The 13,221-nt window shown below is 34.6% G+C and overlaps 3 protein-coding genes across 3 annotated transcripts; 1 reads left to right on the forward strand and 2 right to left on the reverse strand.

The window, feature by feature from the left end:
• Nucleotides 1–392: 392 nt before the first annotated feature.
• LOC110417747 (Leucine-rich repeat (LRR) family protein) lies at nt 393–4,842 on the reverse strand. The gene is made up of 11 exons (XM_021430259.2): nt 4,625–4,842; nt 3,880–4,027; nt 3,516–3,587; nt 2,701–2,772; nt 2,087–2,158; nt 1,823–1,966; nt 1,605–1,685; nt 1,403–1,474; nt 1,230–1,301; nt 903–974; nt 393–798 (listed from the first exon to the last, which is right to left on the reverse strand). Exons 1-11 carry the CDS (start codon nt 4,707–4,709, stop codon nt 708–710), a joined length of 981 nt encoding a protein of 326 aa, XP_021285934.1. The 5' UTR covers nt 4,710–4,842; the 3' UTR covers nt 393–707.
• Nucleotides 4,843–5,132: 290 nt separating this feature from the next.
• LOC110417749 (LYR family of Fe/S cluster biogenesis protein) lies at nt 5,133–5,628 on the forward strand. Its single transcript, XM_021430261.2, has one exon. The coding sequence runs from the start codon at nt 5,185–5,187 to the stop codon at nt 5,467–5,469; it is 285 nt and encodes a 94-aa protein (XP_021285936.1). The 5' UTR covers nt 5,133–5,184; the 3' UTR covers nt 5,470–5,628.
• A 2,088-nt stretch (nt 5,629–7,716) lies between these two features.
• LOC110417748 (SNAP25 homologous protein SNAP33-like) lies at nt 7,717–11,444 on the reverse strand. The gene is made up of 6 exons (XM_021430260.2): nt 11,258–11,444; nt 9,929–10,489; nt 8,765–8,858; nt 8,531–8,655; nt 8,267–8,364; nt 7,717–8,042 (listed from the first exon to the last, which is right to left on the reverse strand). Exons 2-6 carry the CDS (start codon nt 10,424–10,426, stop codon nt 7,943–7,945), a joined length of 915 nt encoding a protein of 304 aa, XP_021285935.1. The 5' UTR covers nt 10,427–10,489; nt 11,258–11,444; the 3' UTR covers nt 7,717–7,942.
• Between the last annotated feature and the right edge of the window lie 1,777 nt (nt 11,445–13,221).

Raw genomic sequence — 13,221 nt, forward strand, 5'->3', positions numbered from 1 at the left:
ACTAACTGGTGTCAAGTCTCACTCAGGGAAAGTATATTACTTCTATTGCAAAGAATGAGGGAAGATAAAAGAACAGACAATGTTCAAAGCTTCACATTTTCAAATGACGGAAATACTTTTTGTAGAAGATTAGCATTTATAAAATAAACAAAATCATATGTATTAGGAAAATAAGGAAAGGAAAAAAGACAAACTGTATAGGGAAAATTTCAATCACTTCTCTTGTTCCCTTTTTCTCACTTATGGGATTATTCATCCAAAATAAAAATTATAGTAAGGAGTTCATTTTTTAAGATAAACACATACACACACAAAAAAGAGTTAACAATGCTTCTGTTTCAATCATTCTCTGCTACCAAATTAAATAGAGCAACCTGTAAATGTGGAGAAACTGAAGAACAATAAGACAACTCCTTTTCAAAATTTCAAATTTCATTAATACAAATGTGATGTTTGATCATTCTCTATCTTAATATTCAAGCTTTCAGCTGTTTGATGAAAAAGACCACATATTGATACAATAGAGCTGCAGATGATGCTAAAGAACGAGTCTACCATATCTACAGTGCAAATGCCACCGACTTGACTAACTAGCAGAACCTTTTTCTCTAGGATAGTAAAAAGAATATATTAAATATGAGTCCCATACTTGCTTGGAACAAATGGCCACAGATTTACAGTAGCAGTTTGGTCATCTGACAGTTTGACTAAACCAAGAAATCCGTGTCAGAAAGTTCAAGCACCTTGTGAGGACCAATGGGGTTTACACCTGGCCGGAATCCATTCCCTTCGATATACCTGCAATTGGAATAAAATGAAGTTAAATATTTTTTTCTTTTTGACATTAGCAAGTTTCCAAAGAGGCTATTTTCCTCACAAATTAAGAGATGAAGGCAACTCACAATTCTTTCAAGAAAGGATGTTTATAGAATGCATCCGGAATCCTGCCTGAGAACTGGTTATGATCCAAGTACCTGTTATTGTTGAAATTTAAGTGCAGAAGTCAAACATCAAATTGAAATAGACTCTTGCTACCTGTTCTTCATATTATAGACACCCTCCCCACTCCCCCCCTCCCCCGTCCTTTTTTTTCCCCTTAAAGTTTCATCAATTAAAAGAAATGAAATGATCAAGGAACAAGCATTTACAAAAAAAAGTGAAGAAACAGAGCAAGAAAATTAGTCCGGATTTCCAAATCAAACTAGACTAACTGGTTTAGAAAATCTTACAAATAAGTCAGTTTAGGAATATGGGCAAGTGCTGATGGTATTGCACCAGACATCTTGTTGCATGAAAGGTACCTGTAACCAACACAAAATTAAGTTTTAAGGGATTCCAAAGCCCTAAAAGAAGAAGAATCCCATAATACAAATTGCTTAGTTACTATATTAGTTGCACTCACAAAATTTCCAAATTTGTCAAATTTGCCAGCTGAGCAGGAATTCCTCCAGTCAAATAATTGTTATTTAAGTACCTGCATCAATGCAAACCCTAAGAAAACTGTCTTTGATCATATTGCATAACAAATCATGCAAAAACTTGCACAACATAAATTCTTGACAACCAGAGTTTTATAACACGTTAAGAATTAAAATATAACGTACAAATTATGTAGAACTGGAAAGCCTCCTTCAAAACGAATAAGCTCCCTAATGGTACCCACCAAATGATTATTACCAACATCCCTGAAAAACCAAACATAAACATTTAGCATAATGATTAAAATATCCTGCCAATAAAGGATAACCACTAAATGTTATAGAAAGGCACTTATCAAAAAATTGTTATAGAAAGGTACAGAAAGTAGTCAACAGAATATTACAAGTGCCGAAGGTTTTGTAAAGTCCCCAATTCTGGTGGAATTCGCCCAACGAAACGGTTTTCTTGAAGGTAGAGATAGTGAAGCTCAGGTAGATTGGCAAGCTCCTTAGGAATCTCACCCTTAAAATTATTAAAGCTCAGAGACCTAAAGAAATTTCAGTTAGATCTTTCCCAATTTATGCTAGCATGAATGTACTTGCAAACACATTCAACACTGAGAGAGAGAGAGAGAGAGAGAGGTTTGTGCAAATATAAAGTTACTCACAGATGGGTTAGTCTTTTCAGCTCACCAATCTCAGGAGGAAGGACATCTTGGAGTTTATTCCACCTCAAATTTCTGTGCAATGCATCGCAGTTAAGGCAAAACTTATTCTCAGAGGAATGCTAACAAAATTTTGAAGAAACTAAAATGCTTTTGCCTACAAGTTTATACTTAATTTGTTCAGTAAAAAAGAATGGCACTCATAAATATTGGCCTAGATATTGCATGTGGTTAATATCCAATACTGAAGCTTTTGGATCTACTGATGTAGTGTAAGGTAGCTAAGTAATGGAAGTATGGTCAGACACAAAATGCTGCCAGTAAGGGTGACATGGTTAATATAATTTATATAACAAGCTGTAGCATTGCTGGTGTATGTAGTACACTTCAGAACAATTTGAGACAGACAAGTACTTCACTGATAACAAAGACCTGGAATCATAATTGCTTCACTCATGGAAAAATAAATAGTTATGACAAAAAAAAAAGCAAGAAACTGTTAACTGAAACTCAAAGCAGAGTACAAGAATTAAGTCAATTCATACTGATATCTACAGAAAGAGAGTTATCATGAAGTGTCCCACACAAATAGCAGATCACAGAAGAAGAAAACATACAACATCCGAAGCCGTCTCAGCCGTCCAATTTGGGGAGGAAGAGGGCCAGTTAGCTTGTTGTTATGGAGATCCCTGCACATTAGCAAAGTCAAGAAGGAAAAAGTTCCACTTAGAGCTCTCAAATTAATTTTTGAGGCTAAAACATCTACATGATAGCCCCACTACTTGTGATTATTCTGTTCATAAAATTATTTTTATGTTAGGGAGAACCAAGACTACCACATACTAGGATACTACATGACACATTATTTCTAAACTATTTCAAGGGGTTGTAATTTATGTACACAATTAAAAGCAACAATGTGAAGGAATGAATGCATAAATTATGCACATGAACACTATACAAGACATGCAATCCACATTAAGCGTAGTACAGCAATTGATGCAGCTGAAAAAGAGATAAGGGGCAATATCAAAAAGGTAAATAGAAGAATCCATTTTCATCAAGCTTTTGAGTTACCAGCCTAATTTCTCCCTTTTTCTCTGCTCCTCACTAGACGGAACAGGGGAAATGCACAGGTTGCTTTTCCATTTATATATGCTTACTGCTTTAAAATGCCAATTTCATCCACATGGTCTACAGATCAAGTGCAGGAAATTACACTTGTGCACATGCAATATTGTGACACCTAACAGACATGACCAAAAAGAACTTATGGGCATCAAAAGTTGATCTTGTTATTTGAAGCTCCAATTTACAGGAGATTTAATTGTCATTTTGAAGCACAGTCCGAAAATGAATAACAAGGTATATATTTTGTTCACCTTCAAACAACAAATATATTTAGCTTATTAGGACGAAAGATTTAACTTACAGCCTTGTTAAATCCAACAAATTAGTTACAGCAATAGGAAAAGGACCAACAATTGATACAGCATAAACTTCCCTGTAAAAGAAAATAACCATAATCATGAGCCAAGGTGAAAGTCGAGAGAAACCAATAGAATTACATTTGTAGTGAATCATGGCAGAAAAGTATCCTAACCTCTGCCATAAGATATAAATACAAGTTGGAATCAAAGATAGAATGAGAAAGCGAAAGGATTTGAACTTGAATTATTCATTAGGCTGCTTTAATAAATCAAAGACATACTCTTTAATTTATGAGCATATTAAGCAAAAATGAGGCACAAACATCGAATTTTAAAATAGAATGAACAACCAGCTATGATACTTACAATTCAGTAACAACTCTATAATCTCCTTGAGTAGAACACGTTACACCAGACCAGGGTGGTAAATCACCATCTCCACAGGGATCATCCCCAACCCATGCATATACCACTCTCCATCCAAGTGATGCTTTTATTTCATTTAAGGCTTTTACTGCAATAAAAATACAAACTCTTAACCCATCGCATGGTGCACATTTACATTCTATATTAATCTTCTTGAAGATAATAACTCCAATTCTCACTACATCAACAATAACAATAAATATCAGACCATAAAAACCAATTTGCAAGTTCTAATCATTCTATGGCTTTTGCAATCGGGGAAAACAAATTCTTAGTTTTAACAAAAAATGAAGGGTCAAATCCATTTAGATCAAGATAAATTGAAGTATATTTATCAACTAGGTTGCTAAAAAGTTGAACCGAAATGGGTAGAAAGTTAAACTTAGTTAACATCTGCTAGACAAAAAATTAAGCAAAACACCCTCTAAAGAGGTCCTAAAATAACTAAACAAGCAAAAAGATCACAACCTTAATTCATAAAAAATGAACACAATTACCGAAAGAACCCATTCAAACAAAAAATGGGTTTTCTTTACTTTAATGAAACGAACAAGTATGACATTCTAGGTATGGTAAAAAAAAAAAAAACTTTCCGGCTTCCTAATTATTTCTCCCCGCATTTTCTCAGAACCAAACAGAGCAAACAAAGGAAGATCCAGCGGAAAGGGTGAAAGGAAAACCTTACCATCTCTCTTGAGAGTTTTGGAGTGAGCAATGGAGAGTGAGAAAACGAAAATGCAAATCAAAGCTATTGGCCAAAGGGAAGCCATGTTTTTCGGTAGAGAGAGATCTAAGCCCAAGGAGAGTGACAATGAATCCTCTTTTATATGTAACAAAATTGGAGATCCGGTCACTATCTTTTTCTAAGTTTCACACAGTAACTCTTACTTTATACACTGGCCCTTGCCGACACAGGTGAACTGTGGGGGGGGGAACAAGGGTAAACAAATAAATAAATATTTTAAATTAAAATATAATAATATAAAATTTTTATTATTTGAAGATAGACTTTTACTCCTATTTCAGGTTGTGTAATTATTCCCTTGTAATTGCTTTTTATTTTTTTTATTTATCATGCAAAATCTAAAACGATGCGTTTTGCTCGACATCTCCGTAGTCATTCAGTCAAGTAAAACTACCGCGCAAAGATTCTGTCTTGCCCACGGCACTGCTCTATAAAATCAAACAAACCTGATACCCCACCCTCTCTCTCTCAAAAAAAGCAAAAGAATAAAGAAAAAGCTAATGGCGGCGTCGGGGGTAGCATCGCCGACTAGAACGGAGGTCTTACAGCTTTATCGTTCGCTGCTGCGAGTGGCACGGCAGTTCTGCGACTACAACATAAGGGAGTACACAAAACGACGAACCATCGATGCGTTTCGAGACAACAAGAACTTAACAGACCCTTCTCAGCTGTCCGCCGCTTTCTCCGATGGCAAAGCTCAGCTGGAAGTCGCTAAACGACAAGCCGTCGTTTATTCCCTCTATGCTCCTAAGGTCAAAAGCATTATGGATATTAGGCCCTCCTAAAAAATTACTTTGTGCTTCCTTTTATTTTTTAGAGAAAAAGAAATAAACTGTGATTTATTGAGAAAAAGTAAGTTTTTTTATAGTGTCTGAAGTTTAATTTTTGTTATGTAATACTAGTTTTCGATTAGTGGCATGGTGGATTTTGTTTGTTTTATTTTACATATGGGGTTTTCTTTTTGTTTTGTTTAATTATATATTCTTTTAGCCAGTAAGTTAGTACTTTTTGGCCCAATTCCGGTGAAAGGTAGTCTGGGTTCTCATTGGTGGAGGTGGAACTTGATTAGATGCACGTTAGGAAGCACTTGCATAGCGAGATTGTTAGTTCAAGTTGCGATTTTATGCTGAAAAGTAGATATATAATTTGATTATTGATTTGTTATTCTCATATGATTTTAATTAATTATTTTATCCTTGGTCGGCATCGACTATGTCAAAAGCATGTTTTGAATGTTAGTTATGTAAGTAAATGTTAATTACACATATTAGTTGTGGCTTTTTGAGAATTTAGGCAAAAGACTGATATTAGAGATTTAAATTTGATAGTTTGAGTTAGAAGTTGAATTAGATGGCTTTTGCTGGCATTGAGTTGTTGGCAATTATCCTGTTATCAAATGCAAATGTTTTTGATAATGCCTTCGCTCTTTTCCTTGTTTCCCCTCCTTTGGGTAAAAGCTGAAGTAGTTTTCGAGACATGTTGATATCAATCCCTAATATCTAGTATTCAAAGTTATCAAAATCATTTAATCACCCCTAATATTCAGGGTGTGCTACTTAAAAGAAGTCACTAGATGTTAGGTAGTCAAGGTTTTGAGAAGCATGTCCAACAGCATATCCTGGCTTAACTAATGGCCTTTTATCATGCTTTTGATAAAGGTTCTGGTTATTTTTGGAGTAACAATTGCAAGCAATTATTTTTGGGAATGAATTGCTGTAGTGGAACTTATATTTGGATTAATGAGTTTTCATCGTCAATGAAGAGATCCGGTTGAGTTTGAAATCATTTATCGGTATGACTAGCCAGTTTTGAGTGTAATTGCCGAATAATCGTCTTGGACAATCTTTGTCTTGTTCCATATTAGCAATGGGTGACGAATGCGAAAGTGGGCAGACTTAAGTGTCCCATAGACAATCTTAGATGCCTAGATCCATGAAGTTCCTAGAGTTTTTTAGCTATATTATAAATATGATCACTGCTGTGTATACTTTAAAGAAGTTTAGCATCCCTGGAATTATGGTGAACAACTCTTCTTAGTAATTATTATGTTTGTTTCTTGAGTTTAACTCATACTTCATGCAGTTATATGTTATTGAAGTAAATGCTACAATAGTACTGTTATTCCTTTGGAGTAGATATATGCAATTAAGCCCCTCTTTCTGGCAGTATGCTTAGAATAAGGATTATATAATACAGGAATTTTCTGATCACTGCCTGCTTAATAAATCTCAAGCATGGTTGGTTTTTACTGTCTGGAGATGAGTTGTGCCATTGGCCTGCTCATTGAAGTTGTGTAATTTCCTCATACCTTTGAGAGACATGATTCATACATGGCATTTGTTGTCTTGCCAGAAAATGGGACTCCCGATTAGTCCCATTGGAGTTTTGGCTCTCATTAGTCACTTGATTTGTCATGGCTTGCCGTGAATCTTAACATTTCATTGATTCTACCCTATGAATGTTGGGGGTTTGTTCGTGCCTAGGATTTTACCCTTCATCAATGTCCACTAATGCTTTTCAGTGCGGATGGTAATTTCCTGTAGACACCCTCCTCCCTCCCCTTCTAAGAAGAAAAGAAATGAGGGATTTTTTTTGGTTGAATTAGTTAGTTTCTTAGTGAGAATTTCATACTCAACGTGCACGGTGGATTCTGCCACTGATGGGAAAGATCTAACATATATTTGAAGAGCATCCATGATCTCTTGCTTCTAAATTCAGGGACATGCCCTTGTTCATATGACGTTGTTGAATGTATTAAATTTTAGATAGGTCGTCAAGCCATTTGCCATGCAACGAAGCTCATCTTGACTTTTAACAGACCGTATTACTGTGTTATATAACTTCTATGGTGATACCATTATGAGATTCCATGGCAAATCTCATCATTCGAATTCTATTGAGTCATTACTGAAGCTTTGCTGTTTGTCTTGCGCAAAAATTGTCCTTTTGTTTTACACATCACAAAATTGGTTTCGGAAATGGCAAGACACTAGTGCCGACAATGGCAGATAGAAATAGCCATATGCCCCATAAGTAGAAAGCATACAAAGGCCAAAAGGTCTTAATAATGAACACTTCCATGCATGGTAAGAGGAAAATTGATCCAAATAGTCAAGAGTTTCACTGTATATCAATAGATGTGAATAAAGATGTCTAATCCAAATTTGTATGTGCACGGAATCACTATGACAGAGCAGAACAGCGAAATAGAAGGGCAGGGAAGGCTGGCAGCATAAGCAAAATCTTGAGACTTGAAATTTACTTTCCAAGTAATCGACGAGCACGTTGATTTGCACCTTTCACACGGAAATTTAGCTCATCCACATCATCCTGGAGACCATTCAGAGCTTTATTTTGCCTGCAATAAGTGTAAGCGTAGTGTTAATGTAAGATGTACTTAACTAACCAAAAATGCAGGCAAAATACACCAAAATAGAAAATCAACAAATCAAGTTGCTCCCCTCCTTTTAGCAATGTAAAAACAAGGGCAAAAGATTAAATGAAGTCTAACATGTAATTCGACTGAACCAAAGAGAAAAAAAAAACTGCAATATCAGTTAAGAAAATTAACAAAAAACTAACCTCCCAATTTCAGACCCCATATCAACAGCCATATCCTTCAGCTCTCCCAATAGGTCACTTAAATCAGAGAGGGCATCATCCTGCTTTGCCTTTTCAACCTGTTTCACAATCCCATATCACGAAATAAATTGCATATTCTCGTTAAAAGCTTAGATTAGTGCATTGTATTATGCCTTATCTCGTATACTAGTTTAAATATTTTTTTAAGAAAAAAAAGAAGAAGTTATATTTATATTAAAAAAATATAATCACGACAACACATACCTCAACTTTCTGAAATGCATTTGTGGATTCTGGGGGTGGTGTTTGAGATTTCGAGCGTCCCCTAGGATTCAATCCCAGCTTCTCTTTCTGTTCCAAGCGGCCACCACTTCGCTTAGGTGAAACATCTGAAGACCAAGTAGATTACACATACTGTTCAGAAAATATCCAACAAAACAGACATAGATGCAGAAATAATTGGAAAAAGAAGAGATAATTCACGGAAAGAAAAATAACCTCTTGTTATAACAGGGCCAACTATTGGACGAGTCTTCTTTGGCTTCCAAGTTCTGGAGAACATGCCTCCAAGACTTCCCAAAAGCTTCTCACCCTGAAATCAGAAAGAAACTATGATTAAGAGACTCTTTAATTTCATAAGATCAATCCACAAGAGGAAAAGTACAAGTTTATTAAGATTTTCAAGATCAAGAAAAGAACAAATTGATAGTTAACAGTCATTCAATCAAGTCATGTGTATCGCTTTCAATCAACAATGATATTTACTTTCAGCACTTAGGCTCTAAATTTATGTCGTTGGAAAGTCATAGAAGCATCTGATAAGAGATAGTATTGAACAACAAAGTGAAAGATTTTTTTAATTTAAAGAAAACAGTATTTCAACACATAGGAAGACAGGACATATGAGCGATCAGAGATGAATGATAAGAAAGATGAACATGCATAAAGGAGCAATTTTCATGGAGCACCAAAGATATGAATTCTGAAATTCAACTCTTCATCTTTCTTCAAAAAGTAGCAATTCCACCAAAATACAATTACTTTGTTTCTAGTTAAACTATTAACATTGCTACCTATATTAAAGACTAGTTTCCTTCCCACGTTTGATCAAGGATTTCCCCTATGCAAACTATCAGAAGAGGCAAAAATCATGAGTTACATAACACAAGCAGGTGGCCAAAAGGACCTTGCCTTGTCCAGGTTGATGGTCTAATGGCTAACACCAGATCAGAGACATTGACAGTGACAGATCAAGCAAGAAAAAAGCTTATATAAAGCTGTAAGCAGGTTAGGGAAATGATCTTATATGTCTCAAGTAGGCATCTTACGAAGTAGTCTATTGGATGAGGAATGGAGCATTTTGGGGTTCTAAAGTTTCAGAACATGACGGCATCAACATTTCATACCATGATTGTGATGTCCGGTGGTAACTATCTGTTCAATCCCATAGAAACATAAACTGAAAACTCATTAAGGATTTAAGTTTAGGTGACTCCTTTTGATCATCATGCTAGCAACATGAACAAATGCAAATATCAACTTAATTATAAAAATATAAACTGTAAGAAAGGTAATCATAAAAGTTCTTCATGTTTTCATCTTTTATGGCTATTCTTCCATCATTTAGCAGAAGGTTTTGCTTTTCCAAAATAAAAGACATACCCGACTGAGGTCGTGATCAATGCCAGCAGCCACATCGTGGGTCCTGGTAATTTGCTCACCCTGCTGATGTAAGGTGATCAAAGTGTTGGTGGCACCCTCTCTCATTTCTTCTGCAATCTTCACACAGTTATTGACAGTCTTTGTAGTCTCCTCAGCCTTGTAGACAGCATAGTTCTCCAATTCTTGAACTGATTGGTTCTCTACTCCTCCAGAGTCACGGAAATCATTCTTATACTTGTTGCGAGTCGCTGAAGCTTGCCAATATGAAGAAGAAGAAGAAGAGTTCACCTTCTCTTCATCATCATCAAAAGGGTTTGTGCCAAAGTTGGGAGGATTCAGCGTAGGTTCAGAAGAAGTCCTTCTGGAAGGTTTAAGGGTTTGCTTATTGTCCAACTCGTCATCAGAATCAAAAGGGTTGGAGCGAGAAGGAGCAACACGCCCAGGATCAACTGAATTATGCTTAGCAGTCTTAAATGGAGATTTCTTAAGACCTAACATTCTTTTAATGAGTAAAAATACACTGCTTGATCAGGCAGGAGACAGGAAGATATTATATTCAATCTGCAAAGCAATCAACATTCACTTATTAGATCGTGGTGGCAAAGAAAAATAGAGATAAAAGGCAGAAATCCAACGAATTCTGTGAGTAGACAACATACGCATTGATTTCTAGCAGCAGCGGTGAAATAATCAGAAAAGATAAAGAAATTCAATATGTAAAACCTTTATTCCAAAAAAAAACAAAAAAGGGAACTTGATTGAACAGTCTCCTTCATACTCTTCCTTTTGAAAATATTCTAGGTGGGAAAAGGAGGGACTTAAAAAGGGAATTCAAGAGGCCAAAAGCAAGAAAACCAGATCAGCAATCACGTTCAAAGAAACACGATCAGAAACAACAATACCCATGACTGGAAGAAGAGATGTTAAAATACCAAGTTTATCATCAAAGACAAAACAGAGTAAGTTGACTTCGGATTTTTCGACTCTTTCTAGAATACCCAGAAAACAGAAAAAAGCACAAGATTCCCTAAGTTTTCACGGCAGGCAACCAAACATAGAAACAAGGAAGAAAGCCGAGAAGCAAACATCAAAGGTAAGACTCAAGACTCGAGAAGAACCCATCAAGATATCAATCGGGGCTGCTCTAAAATTTCAAAGAGAAAAATGACATAAAACGGACCAAAATCATTCACATAGTTCAAGAAAAAAGCGCGTTGTTTGGTTAACCAGAAAGATCGATTTGTCTGAACAACAAGGAGCAAGAAAACTGAAACAACCCATACGCAGAAATGAAGGCGAAAAAAGAAAAGATAGAATGTTAGGGAGTACCTGGAGAAATGGAAATGCAGAGGAAACAAAATCAAGAGAAAAGTTTTGGAAAATGTTTGTCGAAATTCGAGAATGACGATCTTCAACTCTTAAAGAGAAAGGGCGAGGGAGACGCAGGAAACGCGTCTGGAGACTCTAAAGAGAAAGACTTGAATCAAAGTGAAATCGGCAAGCAAGTGGCCGAAGCGTAATTATTATTATTATTTAATTAAAGATAGATATTGCCATTTAAATTTTTGAAAAAAATAATAGTAGCAAAGCCTCTTTCCCTCTCTTCGCTGCATCATGTTTTTTCCTTTTCGAGAATTTAGAATATTTTCTCTTAAAAAATATATAAATATTTAAAATATTTTTATTTAACTTTTTGAAAATGACTTGTTTCAAAAATAAAAAAATCTTCGATTTTTGTTGAACAAATCAAACATGGAGTTAATGAATTACGACACGCACACCATTTTGACCGGAACTCCTCCCACTTTGATGATGCTAATTTCCCTTAATTAAACAAAACCACTATAGCCAGGCAGACGGCTATTTCCACTTTCAAATTTATTAACTATTATTTTATATAATATAATATAATATATATATTAAAAATCAAATATAAAATTTTTAAATTCAAATTTTGAAATCGTAATAATTGAAAAGCACACTGTATATTTATTAGAACTATTTAATCATAACTCATATAAACCAAATTTATTCGATTGATCAAAAACAATAATGTGAATTTTGTTGAAAATTTAAGATTAATTAGAAAATAATTTTTTTTAGGTAAAATAGATCTCTTATTGAATATATCAAGGGAAAGAAAAAAGAGAACATCCTTTTCTGAGTTATGGGTTTGATAGCAACTGAGATGATGTGCATTAACTGCATGCCAAAATATATAGTTTAGAATAATCTTTAGATTAACAATGCCCTCAAACTTGATCTAACCTATTGATTAATTAAAAATAAATGCAATAATAGATAGATTAATTAGATCTTGGCTTAATAATAAATTAAGATTAAAATCTGTTGCTCTCTTCTTTTGTAACTAGGGACAACCACCTAAGTTTTAATCCAAATGGCAACTCAACATAAAGTGTGATATAACCAAATGGTTAAGTAATTAATGACTTTGATGTTAAGCTCCGGGTATGAAGCTTTGACAAGTTCGTCCTATCATAGGTAAGTAATTCACAAGTGGGGTTTTCTTTTTCTTTTGCCCTTTTATGATTCCAGAAACCAAGCTATTGACCTTGACAAGGTCATCCTTGGATTTCTATTTCTTCTTTGAATTATGTATAATTTCTAAGTAAATTTATTTACATAATCATTCGGATCAACATCTTTTTCGATAATAAATATATGTATCATTTATTCAAACGATTTAAATTAATATTAATATATTTATTGCAGTAGTGGTAAATAAAAAAAATTTTATTGGTATATGTAAGATGAACATATTATAGAAGAAATTTGTATTTATAAAAAAAAAATCAAAAAATTATTTGGAAACCCGTTAACCGGATTCATTTAAAAAATACAAGTATTATCTATGTATGTATAGGAAAAGATGTATAAGGTATAATTTATTCAATTATTTAGATAAAAGCATTTTGCAAAATACTCTATCCTACTACATTGTAACCAAATCTATATCTATTTGAATGTATTATTTTGAACATAGTAATCACATCAATGAACATAAAAGACCAAGTTTAAAAAAATATAACTATCCAATAACAACCGCATTACATGTTGATGGAAGATTTGGGAAAAGTCCAAGACTGAAACCATCCATTCATCCAACAAAACTCCATCAAGAGATTGGTGACCAAAACAAAATTGGCGAAACTTCAAGGAAAGTCAAGTATGTGAAGTTTTGAACTATTTGGCACCCCCCTTCACTTTGAAGAAATTACCATATAATTTGGCTCATTCCATGGATTGCATTCAAATAGTTTTAGGTAACTTGA

Source organism: Theobroma umbraticum, unplaced genomic scaffold, assembly GCF_002168275.2.
Source record: "Theobroma umbraticum cultivar Fairchild unplaced genomic scaffold, ASM216827v3 scaffold_50.0, whole genome shotgun sequence".
Lineage (NCBI taxonomy): Eukaryota > Viridiplantae > Streptophyta > Magnoliopsida > Malvales > Malvaceae > Theobroma > Theobroma umbraticum.